The 21,082-nt window shown below is 39.4% G+C and overlaps 1 protein-coding gene across 5 annotated transcripts in view; it reads left to right on the top strand.

Annotated features, from left to right (window-relative positions):
- The first annotated feature begins 6,232 nt into the window (after positions 1-6,232).
- The window catches only part of Sgce (sarcoglycan epsilon), a 76,119-nt gene continuing 61,269 nt past the window's right edge, over positions 6,233-21,082 (top strand). For 3 of the 5 annotated variants that reach the window (XM_042684734.1, XM_042684738.1, XM_042684739.1), the window contains exon 1: positions 6,233-6,458. In XM_042684734.1, coding sequence (XP_042540668.1) covers positions 6,350-6,458 — 109 coding nt within the window. In that variant the 5' untranslated portion in view covers positions 6,233-6,349. The remainder of the gene's footprint in view (positions 6,459-21,082) is intronic. The other 2 variants (XM_042684735.1, XM_042684736.1) reach the window with 1 other exon arrangement.

Genomic DNA, 21,082 nt, shown 5'->3' on the forward strand with positions numbered 1-21,082 from the left:
ATTAGTGGCCAAACAAAACACACCCTCAAAACTGAAAAAGAACCGAGCTGTCAATCAATTCCAACAACAGTGAAAAGCATACCACTCTGATTGTCCAAACGACCCTGCCCCCCTCAAAAGCCACCTGCTCATTATGATTCAACATTACAGAAACTTTATCATCAGCATCCTTACATTTTTAAACAATAACTTTGTATGGCAGGAAGACAGCAAGAAACTTTCAAAGCAAAGATGAATACCAAATAATTATGCAAAACAATAACCTTAATTATAAGAGAAGCTAGGCAAAAAAAAAAAAACAACCAACAACAACCCAGCTAATATTCCAACCAATGAGAAAAACCACAAAAAAAGGAGGGGGCATTAAAATCACTTTGTATTCAAGTCTGAAAAAGTGGGGTTAACTGTCCCACACTCAAGTCCATCTCTACAGAGAAAGTCACTAATTATCTAACCAAACACAACTACCACCATCACAAAAACCACAAGACTGTCTAATTACATTTCTGATCATAATTCAACTTCCACAAGAGAATTCTCTGTGCAACAGAAATGGCACTGAACAACGGCAGGTGTCTATTTCTCTCTTCATTATATAATCATTCAACGAATTCTAATTAATACCTCCTTGGAAGAAATGAACTATTAAATGGGGTATTCAAGATGCCCAGTAATAGTATACCCTCAAACATATTGTGATTTAATTAATGTAGACAAAGCAGGGAATATCCAATGGTTGTTAACTGATACTAATAAAAGCTATTAATTAGATAAGAGAAATGTAACTTTTTATATAAACGGGGGGTGGGGGCGGGGTGCAAATATAGCAACTTGGGCATCTAAATATATTCAGTGTGTTTGTTTTTTAATATTGTATTAGTAAAAAAAAAAAAAATCCAGGGCTTTATTTGTTCTGCAGGTAAGCAGTCTGTAATAAACTCTGTCAACAGAGCCCCACCCAAAGGTGTATAATGCTAAAATGGGATAGGTGCATTCCTGGGGGGGGGGGGCATAGTGAGTGGATGTGTGTATGTGTGTGTGTGAAGGTGGAGTGAGGGGAGGGATTAAATGTGTATGATGACAACACATCATACACACAAATGATAACACAGGATCTGTGTCATTTCTGAAAGTAGCATTAAATGAATTTATTTAATTATTAAATTAAATTAATTATTTTATATTTTCAGTTATCTCAAATCCCAAATCTGGAAAACATTAACACATAAAAGTGTTTACATGGTTAATATGTTAAGTTAAATGAGTTTTGAAAACTTTTTATTAAAAGTCTATCTTTGTAAAAGTTTGACAAACGTGTTTCAGAAGTTTAAAACTTAACTTTTAAAAGTTCTAAGTATATTAAAGTTCTAAAACTTTGGAAAGTTTTGAACTCAATCTAAACAAAAGTTTTGTTAAACCATGTTGTATAAACTTTAAAAAGTTTAAAACTTTGTAGTTTGTAAATCTGAAAACTTTTAAAGTTTTAAAACAAACTTTCTTCTCTGTGATCTATCAAGGCAAAACGCGCCATAATTACATTATGTAAAGCTCAAATGGTAAACATTTGTTAATTAGAGAAGTTAGGTGGAAAATAACTAATATTTAGGACCCTCCCCTGGCCTAACTCTCCACCAGTAGCCATATTCCCTTTGTCCAGTGTAGTTGGTGAGGCCTCTCAAAGGAGTGGCTATTTGTCCTTAAAGGACAGGAATTAGTGTGCTACTTTAATAGTTTTAACCATGCTTCTTAATTACCTATATTCCAGGCTATATTAAAAAAAAAGAAACATCAATTTATTGACATTCGAGCTTAGAAAACAAACAAGACACAACAAACAAATCCTAACCTGTCACATTTATCTTCCTTTATAAAGTCATTAGCATAATGTGATTATTACATATTAAATTAAGAGATTCAATGTCCCATTTAAAAAGTCTAGTAACCACAGGTAACTAAGGTACCACTGTGTCTTCTACAAAGTAGCCCTTTGGAAAAAGACTTGAGACTTCCCAAAGAGCATTGCCAGTAAGGCTAGTGTGCAGTGTGACCCAGGTCAGGGAGGTCAACAACCTATGTGCCAATCACAGACACAGGGTGGACATTATTGAAGCTTAGATAAGGTGGTTTTCACACCTATAAGAAAAAATAAAGAGATAGAAATTACATTAGCAAATCAGTAAGCAATCAAATTTTATTTAGGAAAACAAAATTTAAAAGTGAAAAGGGCCTGGATTAAGTTAGTAAGGAGGGGCTATAATTTATGTAACTTGGGGATACATGCCCCTCCCCTCACTTCTTTTAAAAAAAACTTTTTAATACAGTACTAATTAAGGCCTCAGTTTAAGGGCTCAATCTCCCACCTGGAGGTTTGCAATTTATGGGTGGGGCTGTACCTCAAAGCAAAGTTAATTTGAGGTAAGGAGCATTTTGACTTTATTTGACTTATAAAACATTGGCTCCTTAAATTCGCCCTTAGTGGGGACTAGATAGTAGAGGTGAGAGGTGGAGGGGGTCAAGGTGCCATTCCTGAAACTGAGAGGTCACACTGCATAAAGCCTAGCTGCCTGGGACAAATGTCATTATGACATCTAAAAAGTTTTAAAATCTCAAACATAGAAAAAAAAAAAAAAGAGGCCCAAAACACCATGTATAAATGTACCAAAAGGAAATGGGACATAAATGCTAGTGTTGTAAACTTTCAAATATTGTCCAAAGATTTTGAGTACTGCATTATTTGTGAAATGCAAATTAGTATGTGCATGCTTTATCAATGTTTTAGGCCTCTTAAATATGCATATATAAAATTCCCAAAATAGGAAACAGACTTAAAGCTGTAATTACAATCATAGAATATCCAAAGGAAAAATAATTTGAGGGAGGGGAATTAGTAGAGTGACTGATTTGTGGGAGGCAAAGCCTTCTTCCCCCCCACCCCCTTAATAAAATCCTGGCTCATAGTTTGTAAATATGGAACCAGGTTTTTAAATTTCTTCAGTTAGAAGCCTTTTTACATGGTTCATCTGTATATTATACAGATGTTTAATTATGACAGCTGAAAATTCAATCTTTATTTTGTAATGTAACTAGTTTATGTTACATCACACAAATTTTAAATGCCAATATGTAGCATTAATAACCCATTTGCCTAAAACTTAAATAATTAGCTTTTTATGAAAAAAGCTAATTACATGGGATAACAAATAATTAGCTTTTTATGAAAAAAGCTAATTACTTGGGATAGCAAATAATTAGCTTTTTATGAAAAAAGCTAATTACTTGGGATAGCAAATAATTAGCTTTTTATGAAAAAAGCTAATTACTTGGGATAATTTAAATTAATTTAATTTTATATTATAATTACAGCTCACATAATTGCAGTTCAAAAACATATACTTTTTTTTTCTTTTTTAGAACAAACCAAAAACTTTAGAAGACACTGTTAGGTGTGAGGAAGTTAAGACAACAGTACAACCCAGGACAGCAAAGTGCCAAAGGACCCAGGACTCAGAAATCAGAAACTTCAGACCTGGGCAACACAATAATAAACCAATTTATTCTGGTCACTTAACAAGTAATTAATGAATGCCTACATGTGCCAAGTGCACATTATTATATGTAGGCGGGACTAATCCTCTAGAGTCCAATAGAAAAACAACTCCCTGATTCCTATACACAGAAACGCCTCAATCTCCTTCCAGTCCAAGCCAGCCAGCAGTGCCAACCAGTCACTTAAACTCTCTCAAAGTTCAACTTGCTCTTGTTTTGTATTCACCAAAGCATCCAATTCCAGTAGGTCCACGAGTGTCTCCAAGGAAAAAAAGTTTAAATGTGAAAATACTCCTTTAATTCTGCTTTGTTATTTGAAATAAAAGCGCTGGCTGAATTGCCTTGAGGCACCAGCCAGGTAAACTTAGACGTTCCCATCATAATCCACTATCAGTAGTATTAAATTGTAGGATTATGTTGTATAATATTAAAGGCACTTGTTGAAAGTGATTATGAATGCAAGATATAATTGTTGTTAATTGATCTCACTCTTAGATTTATTAGACACCAGTGGACAAAAACCAAAAACCGCGCAGCACAGAAACCGCAGGGGGGCGGGGCTGTACAGCCAGGCTCAGACAAGTAAGGTACGCAGGCGCAAAGGCAAGAGACCAGAAGGGAGGGATGGGGGGGGGGGGAGTAATGGGAGCTCACACTGCGCAGGCGCAGGAGCTTTGAGGAGGGCGGGGCTGTAGGCCTCAAAGGAGGCTGGCTGAGGGAGGCGGGGTATGAGGGGAGGGCCACCTCAGAGGAAGCAGGCCGAGGGGGGCGGGATCTGAGCAGGCTACGTCACCAAAGGCGGGCTGAGGGAGGCGGGGTGCAGGCCGGCCACCTCAAGAAGAGGGGGGCCAGGGGAGGCGGGACCTGGGGGAGCCACGTCAGAGAAGGCGGGCTCGGGGAGGCAGGGTCTGGGCAGAACACCCCAAAGGGGGCAGGCGTGGAGGCGGGGCTGGGCTAAGCGGGCTCTGAGAGCCAGCCTGGGGAGGCGGGGCTGCGGGAGGCGCGCTCCGGGAAGGCGCGCGGCAGCGGAGGCGCGCTCCTGGGGAGGCGCGCTGCGAGGAGGCGCGGAGGGGAGGGGGCGAAGCGCGCTCTGAGCCCGAGACTGCAGAGAAGGCGCGCTAGGATGGGCGGGGCAGGTCTGAGACTGGCTGTGACGCGGCCGCGGAGGGTCTGCGCGCCTTTCCCGAGATCCCCCCCCAGACCCTCCTCCTCCTCCCCCTCCCACCCCGCTTCATTTCCAGCAGCTAGAGCGAACGCCCCCCGCCCCAGCGCGCCCGCCCCCCGCCCCGCAACTCAGCAGACCGACCGATTTCCACAAACTGTTGCTGAACGCCAAGTCGCGCCACCGCGGCAACTCTACGGCCGCGGGCATCAATCACGGCTCGGGCAGCCCGCGCTGCCAAAAGTCCGCGCCCTCCACCCCACCGCGGAGCGCGGCTGATGCGGGCAGAATGCGAAAACACTTCCTTGCTGCCCGGGGCTCCATTTTGTCTACCAGCACCGGGCATGCAAGAGAAATCCCAAGAAACCTTAAGTGGGAACCATCCCAAAAGGTGAGGGAGTGGGTCCCCCCGCCCCGCTCTCAGAGACCAAGCGCAGGGGGCTCCGCGGCCCGGTGGGGCGCACCGGGCTGTGGCTTCCGCGCCTCTGCGGTAGGCATGAGTTAGAAGCGCATGTTAGGTGTAAATTGCGCTGCAGCTCGCACCTCTGCAGTCCGTGTGCCTCTCCCAGCGCCATGAAGCGCCCTGGGCAGGTCTTCTCGTTTTCTCCTAGCGCTCTCCCAGTGCGACTCTTGGGCAGTTCAGACTTCATAGCGCATCTAAAGCGCAAATGAGTCGGAGAGCTCCTGTCGCGCAGTTTTGGTAGCGCCTGAAGCGCCCATCAGTTGGCAGCGCACGAAGCGCCTCCGCTCGCAGCGCTTGAAGCGCCCATCCGTTGGTTAGCGCATGAAGCGCCTCCGTTTGTAAGCGCACTGAAGCTTCAGTGAGTTGTAGCGCATCCGAAGAGCACCCTCGGGAGCGGGGTCTGTAGCTCATGTGCGTCTGCAGCTCATGACTGTCCGCAGCTCATGTCTGTCCACAGACCGTCTCTGGACTTGGTCTTGAAGACCAGAAGCCGCGAAGGCTTAGTTTCCCCCCACTGTCCTGGGGGTCGTCCGGCCAGTGAAGGCGTGACAGGGTGTGCGTGGAGACCCCCGGGAGGGCGCGTTACTCCAGCTCCCGCAGCTCCCCCGGAAAAACGGGATCTTAATGAATGTGATCTTATAAAGAAAAAATCCTCACCGCATACTCACCACACGAGGACCCCTCTGCGAGGACGGGAAGGATGGGTCCCACACCTGGCCGGGCGTGGGCTCCACTGGGCGGCCGAAGCCCGGAGTGGCTCCGGACTCGAGCCCGCTCAGCGGACCTTTCGCGGGGCTCGGTGGACCCTCTCGGCTCTGCTCTCGGGTGGCAGTCAGGTTCCTTCGACACACACCAACCGAAGTTGAAGCGCGTGTACCCCGAGCCCGGACCGCTAGCCTTATATAGCCTGAACACGGAGGGGGGGCGCCAAATCCCAGCGTGCTCCGCGGGCCAGGGGGGGTGGAGGGGAGTGCGGGGGCGGGCCAGGAGGGGGGGAAGGGGGGGAAGGGGGGGGATGGGAGAGTGGGGGGGCCGGCCACGCTTCCGCAGCCCGCCGCTAGGGGGAGCACGGGGCTCGGGAGGGGGGTGCAGGATGCTGAAGCTGAACTGGCCAAGCTGGGAGGAAAGAAAGGGAGGGGAGGGGAGAATCGAGGACGGCCGGCCTAACCAGGCCAAGAATGCAATTGCCCCGGTGGTGGGAGCTGGGAGACCCCTGCGCGTGGACAGGACAGGGTCGGGGGACACGCAAGATGAGCCCCGCGACCACGGGCACATTCTTACTGACAGGTTAGTGGCCTGCGCGCGATTTGGAAGTCCTGGGGCCAACAGGCCGCCGCCTCCCCTCCCCCACTCGGGTTCCGGGTACCCGGGCGCGCCCTTCGGGCGCTGGCCTCTTTGATGCCCCGAGGCCCCACTGAGCCCCTTCCTCCAGGATACCCCGCACCCCACCTCCCGAGTCCAGTGGGTCCCTTCCCAGGCTTGACCCCTGGCCTCCTTTTTTCACCCCCTCCCCCCGTTGGGCCCCTCCCTGTCTAGCGGGCACAGATTTTCTATCCCCAATTTCCTTTATCCCCACCCCCACCCCCAGTACTGGACCGCTCCCGATCCCCGCAGCAAAGATTTGGGGGTCATTGCTCCATTTTGGGGGGTGGGGGTTGCCCCGCGATTTTGATTCCTTGGCCAAAGGAAATGGGTGTCAAGCGTCATCCCGATCTACACAATGCGTCTTTTTTCTCCTTTTCTTGCATTTGGTGGAAGGGAAACCTTAAAATGTCACATTTAAAAGACCAGTTCCCCCCAACCCCGCCCTCACTTCTTTCTAAGCGCATTTTCTCGGGTGTCCGAAATCCCGTTTTTCTTAGGTTTTACCGAGCAGGAAAACGGGGTCTTGAAATGCCAAGAGCCAACACGGGGCGCTCAGGTCAGGGTCAGCCCGGGTTGGGGGCCAGAGATGCTGTAAAGGCCTGGCTGGCTCCCACCAGGGCACTATGTGGAGAACGCTAAAACAATTGGAAACAGCTGTGGGTGCTTCCCGGGTTCTTTGGCGGGCTTTAGAGGCTCCCTTCACCGGTGGTTACCGGATTTGAGCAGAGACCTGGGCTCGCTCCCGTCCACAATACGTTCTCCTAAATGTTGTGGGGTCAGAGAATGCGTTTAGTCACGGCAGCCGCAAATGCATCCTTTGAAGCGGTGGCCGAAATACGACCCCAGACATTTGCGTGAATGCCAAAGAATAGTTTTGTATCTGTGTATATGTGATTTACGGTAGGGAAAATTACACGACGCTAAGGTATTGATGAGGAAGGATGCCAAATAAAACCTTCATGAGTATTTCCATATAATCTTCTCAGAGTCTTAGGCGCTAAGACAACGGAGACAATCTGTTGCAAATCTTAGTGAAAAGAAATGGAAGTTACAATGGGAAATCAAATTGTCTACAACTGAATTTGATTTCCAAAGCACAGATGAAACACATTTCTCTCTGAAGACTAAATCTGAGCATTAGTTTTAGTAGCGTTTCTGTAGATTATCTTACCCTTGAGAGTAGATGAGAATTTTACTTTTTGTGCATGACAAGTTTGGGAGATTCAAGTTTAACAAACCGCCACCTAAGATTTTCAAACTTTGAACCGATTTAATAATTTCAACAAATTTTTTTGTAAAAACAAAAATACAATAAGCAAGACTTCATTACTATTTTAACACAATAAAAGCCATTGTCTAAAACTCCAGAGAACCGCAGCAAACTGTAAAGAAAATCAAGATCACCTGTAATCTTTTCACGCTGCAAAGATGCCGGTCAAATTATAGTCTGGTATGTCAGACTTGGTCTATGTTTATGTAGATAGCTAAAAAATATATTTTATTGGGATATACCTTTAAAAACTAAAAATGTAGCCCACTTGTTTTCTTTCCAATTAGCCTTTACGTTTCAAAATTTCAGTTTTCTTTGGAAATAAATTAATTTTTTTGCTTAAAAAATTAAATGAACAACCTCAGCACATAAATATTTAGAAGAAAACTAGAATTTCCTCTCACAATTATAACATATATACTTAGTTATCACTTTGGTGTATAGTTCCTTGGTATTTTAAGATTATTCCTCTACATATGAAAAAAAAACTTTACTTAGAAAATGATGTTTAAAAGGGAAAAAACAATATCAATAGAGAACTAGTGTAGATAACCCTTTTTGCTCTCTGAAACAATAAAAAATTAACAGATATTAAGAGACACTTCAGATTTTTTTGTGTGTTCACTAAAACAACAAAAACAACTTGAAAACCAAACAACTATTAGTAGATAGGAACCCTAACTACTGATTTGACATATAGTGTCTAAGTGAATTCTAGGTTTTTCTCAAATGTTTGTTCCCGATGTTGACTGTTTTCTTCCCCGTTTATAGAAGGTTAAATATAAAGCAAAATAAGTGCTAGTATGCATTATTTAATTTACCAAATGATAGCTGGGCTTTGTGCTCAGACAATGTATTCTGGCTCTAACAAGCTCTTGCTTTATCACCTGTGTTTAACTTCCAATATAGTGGGAAAATTGTATTTGAATACAAAGTGGAATTTTCATTTTCAAATATTAATAGTCTATCTGTTTGGACATTTAACCTTTTGTAATGACAATTTGCCATATATTTATGAAGAAATTGATTTATTTCATGCATTTAGTTTATATTTTAGAGAGGTAGGAAAATTGTATTTCCAAACAGAATAGGATTTTCTCATGGCAAATCACAACTGGACATTTTATTCATTTTTAAAGGATAGTTTGCTGTAGTGCTGACATACCACCTGTATTTGACTTAATTTCTAATGTGGCAGGGGAAAATAATTTCTAAACAAAGTAGAGTTTTCAATTGTCAGATAGTAACTGGAATTTTATTGTTCATTTTATCCATATTTATAACTCTGCCATAAATCTAACAGTTGTTGATTTACCTTACTTATTGAACATGACTTTTGGCATGGTGAGAAAATTGTGTATCTAAGCCAAGTGGAATTTTCACTTGTCTCACAGACTTTGAAAATCATCAGGAAAACACCATAAAAAATAGTTAGAGATAACCTCAAAGAGATAACTGTGCCCTGTTTCTAACGTCGGTTTTCCATTGATGACAATCATCCTGTAAACAAAATACTGAAGTGGTGAAGAAATACTATCTTGTTAAAAAAAAAAAATCTCAAGTTAAATATTCTGGCTGTGACCTTGATGGATTCAGCATTTCAGATTGCATTTTCTCCAAAAATAATTGAACACTTTGTTTCTTTTTTTTAAAAAAAATAGTTGTCCACACTTACTCTATGTGATCCCTTTTCTTAAAATTCACCCTGCCTTATTCTCTATTCTAAATGTCCACGTGCACACTTTTATCATTTGTCTTGTTGCCTTCTCGCAGTGTAAAAATGATTCTAGGTAAATAGATGATATGGTTTATGTGTCCTTTTGCGATTTCTGGACTAAGAAGGAACCTTTACACTTTACTGTCTTTAGGTCCACAGCTTGACAGAAAGATTTTTTTCCTTCCATGCTTTCCTGACCTTTCCAACAGAGACAGACAGGCAGACAGGTAGACACAAGTACCATCTAGACTTTTGCTAAACTTTAGAATCCAGTTCTCTAGTTTGCTAGCTACCTAATGTGAAGAAATATTAAATCTAAAATAGCAATGCAAACTTAAAAAAGGGAGCGAGAGAGGTAGAGAAGGAAGAAGCAGCCAGTGCTTCTGGAGATCAACAAGTCATTTCCACAGACTTTTTCTGCTTAGAGTTTTCAGGTTGGTGGAGCAGATGGGCTTTCAGTCCTCTTAAAGCTATTTCATATGGATTTCTTCCAAACCCAAAACTCTCTTCATAATTTCTCATTTTTAAATTTTTTAAACAAGGTAAACTATATTAAAGACCATATTGAATTTAGACAACAAACACCTGTAGTCTGTACAACTGGACATTAGAACACACATTTTCAGGGATGCACCTTCCTTCCATATTTCACCCTGCTCTGTGCGTGTGCATCTTTGGATAGAATCATAATTTTAATAGTGTAGATCTTTTGCACTTTGTTTTGAAGGATAAGCCAATCTTGCTTTTAGGGGAGACATTATCAGGGCTTCAAGCTGCTCTTACATGAGAAATGGTATATATGAACTAGCAGAATGGTTAGGAGGAAGGCAGGCTGGAACCAGCACTGGCTAGATGTGTAGGCTACTGGGTTTGAGTCAGGGGGTAACTCTGGTAGGGTCACAAACCTTTGCCCAGGATCTTTCCTTGTTTAACATTTGTGGGGATGATTTGGACAAAGATCTTAGAAGCTTGCTTTTAAAAATTCATGGATGACTGAGAAAAGGATGGCTGTTATAAACAGATAACAGAATTTACAGTTAAACACCATTTTAAGTAGAGTGCAATGCTATGATGAGAGTGAAAAGCAAATGATTAATAATACAAGTGGTGCAGGAAAAGAGATGCCTTTGTATACTGACAGTTCTTTAGGAAAAAGATAGTTAATAATGAACCCACAGCATGATGTGCCTGGAAAAAAAATTCAAATCAGAGTTAGACTCAGATAATAGTATAATGTCTTTATGTCACAACAATTAATTGTCCCTTGCTCTAATCAACCACATCTGTAGAATTGTGTGTCCATTTCTGGCTGTCACATTTAAAGAAAGACATTGACAAATTAGACAACTTCCAGAACAGTCTGTGGGGACAGTGAGGGGTCTGGCAATTCTGTCATAGGAGGAATCCTCCAAGGGTCTGGATGTGTTCAACTTGAGCAGAGAAGGAGACATAAACTCCCTTCTTTTGCTTTGAAAAGCAGAGCCTGCATCAGTGGGTAGAAGGTACAGACAGATTGCCACTTAAGACCTTCCTAACAGTTAGTGCAAGTCAACAAGAAAATCTACTTGTTCTGTTGTTTTAAAATTATAGAATTATTCATGATATTTAATTTGAACTCCACAAACAACATTTCATGTGGCCAACATAGATATTTATGGTAGAAACATTTCTCTTCTTTTCCTGATAAACTGAAAACTCCGATCCTATGTGTTGTAAGTTGATCTCTTACAAATAGAAAATAGCCATAATAGGATAAATTAACACATGCTCTTTTTTCCCCCATTCCATTTCAAATACGGAAATCTGAGAAGAAAATGATACATTCTGAGACCCCAGACCCTCCTTCCCCCTGTAAAGCGTCCTGATCTTAACTTGCTTCCCAGAGTCACTATTTCTGGTGTTTCTTGCTCTCTGTGGGATCTGGCTTCTTAGACAAAGTGGCTGGCGGGATTCTGGGGTGCATAGAATTACTGGGCAGGCTAGATGCTTGCCGCTGGACAGGGACAGCTCAGTATGCTTGACTGCCTCTTCCCAAGAGGAAAATGATTGAAGGGGGAGTGGGGGGTGTTAGTTCTCCTTTCATTAATCTGCTTCTCTGTGATTGATAGAAGGTCTCCTTGTAATAGAATTACAATTTCTTTTTAATAGCAAAAAACAACCTTCTTATTAAAAGTAGCTTCTACCCCAGTGCTCCCTTAACTTACAGAGGAGCCTGGTTTCTGACTGCCTCAGGGACATTTTCTTAATGTCTCAAACATGACTTAAAGCAGCATTTTTTCTTCTTGTCTCTCCATCTGACTCCTGATTGTTATTTTGATTGTCATAGCTAACTTTGAAAACATGTTTGCGCAAAGGGGTGACATAGATCAAATGCACTGCATTCATAAACTGATTTGTTGAATGATAACTCCTTTGCACATCTACTTAAAGATAATTTTTTGAAGTAATTAAAAAATGAATCTGCAAAGGATGGACCCCTTTCTGTGCAGCACATCGGACTGCGTTTTATGCCCCAGAGCCTTGCACACTAGGGGGACTTAGATGAGAAGTATGAGGAAGGGAGAAACAATTCACAATTCTGTCATCTTTTCAAACCAACTATTTTCCTGCTGCGTTTACTCCTGCCGTACATCCAGAACTTTCTCATTCATTCCAATTGTTGAGTTAGAATTTGAGTTATTCTGTCTCTGACTCTGTGAAGTGACCTTCTCCTTCATTCCAGTTGTGGGGTCAGAATTTGAGTTATTCTTCCTCTGACTCTGTGAAGTGAATTTTTAATTAGAAGAACTTTCTCATGTTTTTATTTGACCTTTCTGTAAAAGTGCCAGGCACTTATGTGAGGTTGTAATAAATACACACGGCAACTAGCATGGCTGGCTTCCCATTTGTTCAGTTGTTGGAGATGCCACAGGCATTCTTGGGCTGAGTTCATATTTCCCAGGGAGAAATACTCAAAAGTGAGGTTCTGGCTTGTCAACACGTACCTGATGGGCATGTGGCTACTTATCATTGCTTTAATGTTCTCCTGTGTAATAATCCCCTATCTTTTACGTTTTAAAATATAAGGAAGTTATTGAGAGATATATAGTCACTTCAAAATATTTGTTGCTGGCATGATTATTGTTATAGTCACAACTACATTAATGTGTTAGTAAAAGCCGAAGTGTGTGTGTGTGTGTGTGTGTTTTCTCCCTCTTGGGTCATTCTGATAACATTCTAATTTTTTTTGTATCCTCCTCTAAGAATTGTAACATTGTTTATACAATAATGATTCACATGCATTTTATTATTTAAAAATCACTCGTCTTTAGCACATCTCACTTTCTATCTAATTACCTTAGACTAATCAGATCTTTAGAACAGATCCTTGGCCAGCCTGTGCCACGGGAATCGCCACAGCATCTGCTATGACATAGAAAGACAGAAAGACAGACTTTCTTTTCTGACAAATGGAACCCGCTCATTTAAAAAAAAAATGTTTAGGAGTTAGGCAGCAACGTTGGTGTAAATTCCTGCCCATTCTTTAGCTTTTCACTCATTCATTTGATCACCACTTTGATTATTATAGAGACTTGGGGATTCACTGGCACACTGAAAGAAGAGATTTTAGTCACTTTTCCTATAGTAGTGAAAATTAAAATTTTCAGTTCTCTGTTTCTTTAGGATAAGTCATAGAAGCATATAGTTGATCCTTTAGCTCTGGATGTAAAAGAAAAGAAAAAAATATCCCCAAAGATGCATGTTTTTCCTCCTTAACAAATTAGTGAATATTTCTCACTATGTGGTAAAATGATACCGGATTTTCTTCCCTATGCAACAGTTAATCAACATAGTACCTTTGACATCTTTTATTTTCTGTAGCTGCAGAGCTGATTCTAATCAGAGACGGGGACTGCAGAGAAAAGGTTGCTACGTGTCTTATCAAATTTGAAAGGCATATTATTTTGTGCCTAGTCATTTTCCTTCTGGAAATCTAGTTTATAGATAAACTAATGACAGTGTTCAAAGATATAGTTAAGGATGTTTATTGTAGTATTGATAGCAATAATGAAAAACTGGAAAAATATCAGTCATCTTTATGAATCATTTCATTTTATTTATGTCTTTTTGGAGATATTGTTTTTGAGATCCTGTGTTAGATGCTAGGGGATATATGGTTCCCGTCTTCACAGAACTTTTTACAGGAGTGATATTGACAATATCAAATAATATTTTCCAGACTAATCTTTGTGAAGATTAATCAAACTATTACAGATGTAAATGTACTCTTAGAACTATGCTGAGTGCTACAAACATGACTAGAACTTGTGGTGTGATTTTACCAGAGTGGAATTGGGAGTTTAGGAAGGATTTTCTGTGGAAGCACTAAGATGTGAAGGATATGTAAATATTAGTAAGGTAAAGGGGGAAGGTATATTGGGGCAAAAAGAACTGCTCTGCAGGGGCTCTGGGGCAGGTAGAGCATGTAAAATAAAAAGTGCTGGAAGAAATCCGGTGAGGATGAAATCCAGTGAGGAGAAAAAGAAAGAGGAAGACAATGTGAAATGGGGTTAGAGAGGTCAAGGAGCAAATCGTGCAGTACCTCGTAGGCCACCTTACTAGTTCCATCTTTATGCTAAGACCACTGGGAAGTCTTCAAGATTGGATTTGCATTTCAAAAAGAGTACTTTTGCTGCTTTGAGTAGAAAAGGTTGGATGGAGTCTGAAGAAATTGCAGCTGACCAGTTTGAAGGCTACTCTGAGCTAAGATAGAGATGGTGACATTGTGGGTTATGAGGGTAACAGAGAAATAAAGTCAGGAGGAACATTTTAAGGAGTAAAATTAACAGAAGATATTGGATTTTATTTGCCATTGAGTTTACTAGGGGGAGATGTCAAGGGTGATTTTTAGATATCTCTAATCTACGTGAAAATAAGTTTAATGCTATTCACAGGCTGAAAAAGGATCCGATTTTATAAGAAAACAATCTCCAATCTTAGTCTGGTCAGGCTGAGTTGAAGGTGATAGTAAATAAATTATGATTGAGATGGACAACAGAAAGCGATACAATCTTAAAATCTAATAATCTCTTAAACGGGTTTAAGATATATTTTAAGTGAAAACAGTGTGAATCATGTTATGTAAAGCATGGTGTGTGTATGCCTGTGAACAATTATGTGTTGCATATGCCTAGAATATAGAAAGATGCAAAGATTATTAACCACGGGCAGTGGTTTTGGTGTCATGACAATGCAGATGTGAGAGAGCACTTTCATAGTTTATACCTCCCAGATTATATTGTGGAAATTACAACTAGAATGCATGGTTTCTATGGTAAAGAAAATTAATGATAGCTTAAACATCTAATGAGAGAATATTTCATTTTTAGTTCTTTTTTACAATTGGAAAGGTCATATAGGTATTATTTTATATTTTAGTTTGAACAGAAATGTTTCCTTTACCAACAGTTCTACTTCCTTAATTCAGTAGCTCATCTGAACACTGCTTTTTATTTTTTTTCCACTAGATTGCACTATTACGCTAGGTTTCAAAGAATACATACTGTTTTCTATTCTGCTTTTCACTAATTTTATTAACAGTAAAACGACCCCACATTTTGTGAGTATGCCATCACATTTTAATGATATAGGTGGTTGCTGCATATATTATATGTCCTTTTTATTAAAGATCCTACTGGTACTTCTTTTTTATTTCTGTGATAGACAGTTACGTTTCTGGGAGGAAAAAAACTCAAACTTCTTCCCCAGCTACTTGAGCAAAGGACTGAAGACTAACTAGAGAAATAAGTTCCCATCCCTTCTCCATTAACTGTTCTGTTAAATAAATATGTCCTATATGGGGCATATAATTTTTCATTCCATTTTTTTTATTGTAATGCAAAATTGAGTGTTGTGCACACTGCATTTTTATTACGTTGGTGGCATTATTTTTTTTCAGAATGAATACCTAAGAGTGTAAGAGCAGTTAACAGAGTGGGAATATCAGAGTTCTAGTAGTAACTGGCTTTCTTCAAAAAGGTTGAATTGTAGCTCCTAACTAGTGTGTGTTGTCTCAATGCAGAAGATGTGGTCTTCTCAGTCCTTCTGCAGGCTGTGGATATGATCGAGTTTGGTATGTTGGAGCCTCATGCTGCTACCAGGGAGCTTCCAATGTTTGTTTCATTTTGCCATAGAAATATTACCATTTTTCATGTGTAATGATTATGAAGAGTGACACGTAATGCCAGCTTCAAATTTTTATTTGAAGATTTATTCTTTTAAGTCATATTTAAAGAAATTCCAATTTTTCCTCAAATTAGTAATTCTTCAAATTGTTAAATATAATAGATCCATCCTTTAGGGATGTCACTATATCTTAAGCAGTTTTCTAGAAGTTTTCAAGATATTATCTCTGATGTGAATACTACTGTCTCCCTACAGATGAGAACATCGAGGCAGAAGTGTATACTAACTTGCCCAAAGGATAAAAATTGGAATTTAAACTCAGACACTTTGCCTTCAGATAGTAATCTCTGCTTTCTCTACAACTTTACTTTACTTGGAAGTCTTATGCACCTTAATTCTATTTTGCTAGAAAAATTATAAAGTCCTCAGAATTTTTATTAAATAAACATATTCTTCCCTGCTAGACTTTTCTGTTTTAACTCTTTGGAAGCTGTTTCTTCTTACATTCTTGAAGTCTTCTTGTTACTTCTTTTTGAAATACATTTTTCATGGTATCTGTCAGTAGTTTGTAGTGGACAGTACTCAGGAAAATTTTATTTCCCCATAGATTTTACTAATGTTTTACCATTTTTTTCTCCGTGAATTGTCTTGTGTTTTGTTTTTGCATGCATTTGGTTAATTTCTACTGCACTGCAGTAGGATGCCGTGTTGGTTGCTTTTTCTAAGTCAGCTGTTGGACAGTATATTTTTACCACAGACTGAAATAGATGAAGATGATACTCTAATAATAATAATAATAATAATAATAATAATGGTATCTCAAATTACAAAAAAATACATGGTTTACAAGTTGCATTTTTTATTTAACTATTTACCAGTAGAGATAGAGAAGATGATATAGTCAGCCACAAAAATGGCTTCAGAATCCAACTCTGCTACTAACTAAACACATTGTCCATGGCATGGTATATAATTTCCTAAGACTTCTTATCCTCATTGCAAAATGGAACTAACAATACCTACTTCAGATGGTTAATAAAAGGATGAAATTTGTTAATACGTATAAAACCAATAATATGCAACACTTAGCACTCAAAACATGGTGACTAATGATAAGAAGTAATGGTCAATTACTTTTGTAACAATTTTTGAGAGAAAAATATGAATACATTGTTAACATGAGAAAAGTTTTTTAAAAAAATAAGGAAAGTTGCATAAAGGAAGGGAAGGAAAGAATCTAGAAGGCATGGAGCAATCCAGCCATTTGTAGGGGATGACAGGAAATGGAAGAGAATTTGGGAAATGCTAACTGCGCAGCCAACTTCTAAAAACAAAGTCAGTTGTTGGTTTCTCTTAAAGTAGAATATAAAAAGAGATAAATGAAGGCAGTGGACAGAGAAAGATTTGACAGTTTGGTTCTAAGGTGAGTGTGTTAATCAGATTAAATTCCATTTGGCATGTCCTGCTGTTTACTTGGACAGTGATGTCTGAGCAAGTTATTTATTATTTCTATCCCTTGACATTCTGATTAGCTCATCAGCAATCAGTCACTATTCATAGCTCTTCAATTGCTTTTATTAAAAAGCACCCCTCTCCTCCCCTGGTCTGCAAATTATTCAGGTTTATGAAAGACTAATATCTCTTCTAAGAGTGCTTGCCCCAAGCCACATGAAACGTAGTCATGCTGCCACAAGACTTGAAATGAATCACAGAAGCTTAAGACAAACTTTAGCTATGGTATGGTTTCTAGGGAACTTGAGGCCATGCCAGCCACCTCAGCGTTCTTTTAGTAAGCTTTGCTTATTTTGGAGAGGAAGCATTGAAAAGTTGGTTAAATTGTATACAGTGATACCCCAGTAAATCATGTGAATGTTTTCTTAGTAAGACCAGTGTAAATGCAGGACACATGGTGGTTTGTTTATTTGTTTTTGCTTTTGCGTTTTTGAATTAGAGCAAAACTCACTCAAGTATAAATGCAGCATGCATAATTACAAACTGGTGAATTCAGTAAGGTTCTTTCTCTTCCTTTTAAGATTCTGAAGATGCTCCATTTTCTTTGGATTTAATCCAAGAACCAGGTCAGGTTGACATTTCCTTATGCATAAGGTGTAATCTGATAAGATATACACAGGACAAATATTTTAAAAATTGAGTCATATTCTTTCACTGTAAGGAAATTTATTCTTATAGGGAAAAGTGCATTAATCCTTCCCTAATTGAAAAAAAAAAACAACTACTACTTTTTCTTAGTAACGTTGTCTATTTGTCACTGTACCAATTACAATAATTTCTATACAGAAAGTTAGTGAAGTATATCCATGATCCTAGGCACAATTAAAAACAAATAATTATTTCCATATTATTGAAATTTTTCTCACACAGTATAAGATTTGAATGGTTAAGTTGACACATTATCCATTACACTGTGCTGTGCCTTTAGTAACATTGCCTGGTGAGTAGAGCCATAAAAACTTATCCTTTTATTTAGATTTATTGGATTTCAGTCTTCCTGTGGGCAGTCAGGCTTTATATGAATCAATGTGAACTTCAAAAAAAATGAATGTGCTTGAAGCAAGTTATTTATTATTACTTGAGATGTTTTAAAACTATTTTACCCTGCCTTATTTTCTAAAAAAAAATTGAGACATCCGTCAGATGTGTGTTTTAAATCCTGCACAAGCCAACTAGACTGTCCTTATACAGAACTAGGATAGTACAACAATGATGTATTCAATCTTTATGATGATTCTCTATCGAGTCCACAGAACTGGAGAGCCCAGGACGGATATCTGCTTGCCTGCAGGACTTCCTTCTTTTCACTTTAGGATTAGGCTTCTATAATCATCAATTATGTCAATAGATTTGTTTGGTCTTGTAAGGATTGAATTAGACAATAGCATAAAAGCACCTTGCTCAGGATGTGATGATATGAAACTGTTAAATCTAAATGTAACTTGTCTGATCCCTGTAAATCTTGATTTTTGGAAAATTGTCAGGAAGAATTTGGCCACTCCCTCCTGTCTCTCCTAGGTTGGGCTTTCCTGCTCTCTGGTAGCAATTTGCTCATCGTCACATGTTGGCTGTTTGTGTAGAGCAGTTGAAGGTGGGAGGATAGGAATGTCAGTCCTAAGGTCAGCCTTACCTTTGCTACATGTAAGTGAACCAGAAAAATATTTGATGGCTTTGTGTTGTGTAGATATTTTAGAATTCATAGTTGTGAGTGAGAATCACCTGATGAAATTGTGTAATTCACCTATCTAGACTCCATGAATATGTGTCCACATTTATCATCTACCTTTGGAGGGTACATGTGAGTATGTGTCTTTATGAAGTACACAGGTGATTTTTGTATCACCAACTTGTTACTTTTGGAACCCCAAACTCAAGAGAAGCCTAGAAGATAAGATTTCTGATCTTGTGTTAGCTGAAAGTACTAGCAAATGGCTACTCAATTTTTCATTAGATTTCAATCATTGAATACTTTCAGCTATTAAATGAGTCAACCATTTATTAATCAACTCATTCATATGATTGGGCATTTAATAGATAAAGCTACTATACTTAAGGTTACACAGTTTAAAAACTGAGTATCGATTAAACAGGTCTTTTGTTGGGGTGCTAGGACCATTGATTTCTACATCTCATTATCAGTGAAATAAATCACCTGATGCTTTGTTTGTGTTTGTTTTTAATAACCTGGGATTTGATTTTTTCACGTTAGAAGAGAACTTGACATTTCTCATTTAGTGAAAGTTCATAGTTCTACTGAAAATTCAATTTGAAAATAAATCTGATTTATTAAAGTAGGCAGCACTTTTAACATTAACTTTACTGTGTTCCACTAAATAGTGTTTCTATCTTCACTTGTCTCTACTTTCTAACACATGAAACCTTTTTTTTGTCGTGTTTATGTTTGGTACAACCCATTTTGTTTTTTTGGGGGAGTGGTGTTCCATTAGTTATTCTCCTTTTCTTTATCTTTTATCCTTTTCTCTCTATACACAGCTTTTCTAGAATTTATGTACAAAAATCTAAGTTTTCCTATGCTGTACAAACTCTTATTTCTGCCTTGCTCCTCCTCAGTCTATCATTTGATCCCTGTGCTCCGAGTATTAGCATCCACATAGTGACTTTTTATAATTTGCTTCTGTCAGCACTTCATTGAAACTCCATATTCAACAAGCTACCAGTACCTTTTTTTCCTTCCCAAATCCAGCACTTTTCCCCCTAAGCTCCCTTCACCTTTTATCATTTTGCAGTAAGTAAGGATGTTGATCTCACTCTCTTTGCCATCTCTCTTCCACTGGCATTTGTGACTATGGAGTCAGTGGTCCTCTTCTCTGACTACCTCTTGCTTCTTTGCTGAATAATTTTTGGCTTTTTCTGTGCAAGTATGTTTATTGATGCCTTTCTGCATTTACGTGTCCCTTCTGCTGTTTACGCACTCTTTATTACTACATTTTACGTCTAGAAATTAGAACAAATCTATGAGATAAGACCTAGGAGATTTTGAGGCTATACTGAGCCAGGAGAAATTTAACTGGGACAGTTGGGGGGATGGAGAATAGGATGGAAAGCCAATGTTGTAAGAAAAATGTTACACAGAAATATGCAATCTGAAAGGTAAGGAAAGAAACTCAGAGAGTAAGAAGTATGATTAACAGTTTGGATAAAGAGGAGCAGAATGAATGGATCTGCAAGATAAATGTGTATATACTTGAGATTACTTTGTACATGAAGGGCACAGCTGTACTAGCTGGGTACATAGTGTCTCTAGGGAATTGCACTGAGAGTTCAGCTTTTGAAGTCATTTCTTTGGCACAACAATTTCAATGAGGGCTCTGTTGTATTCTCTTTTGAAGCATAGCTCTGTTCCCATTTTCTTAGATGGTTTCACCTGGATGCCTAGCTAGTGTCCTAAATTTAACATAACCCTAATTAAATTCATATCTTTCTCTTGAAGCTGACCCCTCTTCTGGGATAATATATTGTATTTTGTTTGTTCTATGTCAAAAATTCAAAACCATCTTTGATTCTCCCTTAACCTGTCAGTGTATATTGTGAAAAAAGTATTGTCAGTGTATTTCCTTGGTGCTTTGTAACTGGTGCCACCTTTTTCCTCTTTAGTTCCCGCAAATTTTCTGCTCCTCTACACAAATGGCCCTATGTAGTATTTATGAAACCTAGTCGTTGCTTCTAGTGTAATGCTTCCAAAGTCAACTGTGAATTTACTTAACGTAACATTCTTAGCCAGAGACTTATCCTCCTTCTTGTCTTCCTCCAAGATCTGTTCTTGTTGCACTTATACTGTTCACCACTGTGTGTATTCATAGTATTTAGTAATATGAATCTCTGTACCTAAATTACTAGTTCTCCTAGATTGTAAGCTCCTTG

This window comes from Dipodomys spectabilis, unplaced genomic scaffold (genome assembly GCF_019054845.1).
Source record: "Dipodomys spectabilis isolate Male_0828 unplaced genomic scaffold, ASM1905484v1 ptg000089l, whole genome shotgun sequence".
Lineage (NCBI taxonomy): Eukaryota > Metazoa > Chordata > Mammalia > Rodentia > Heteromyidae > Dipodomys > Dipodomys spectabilis.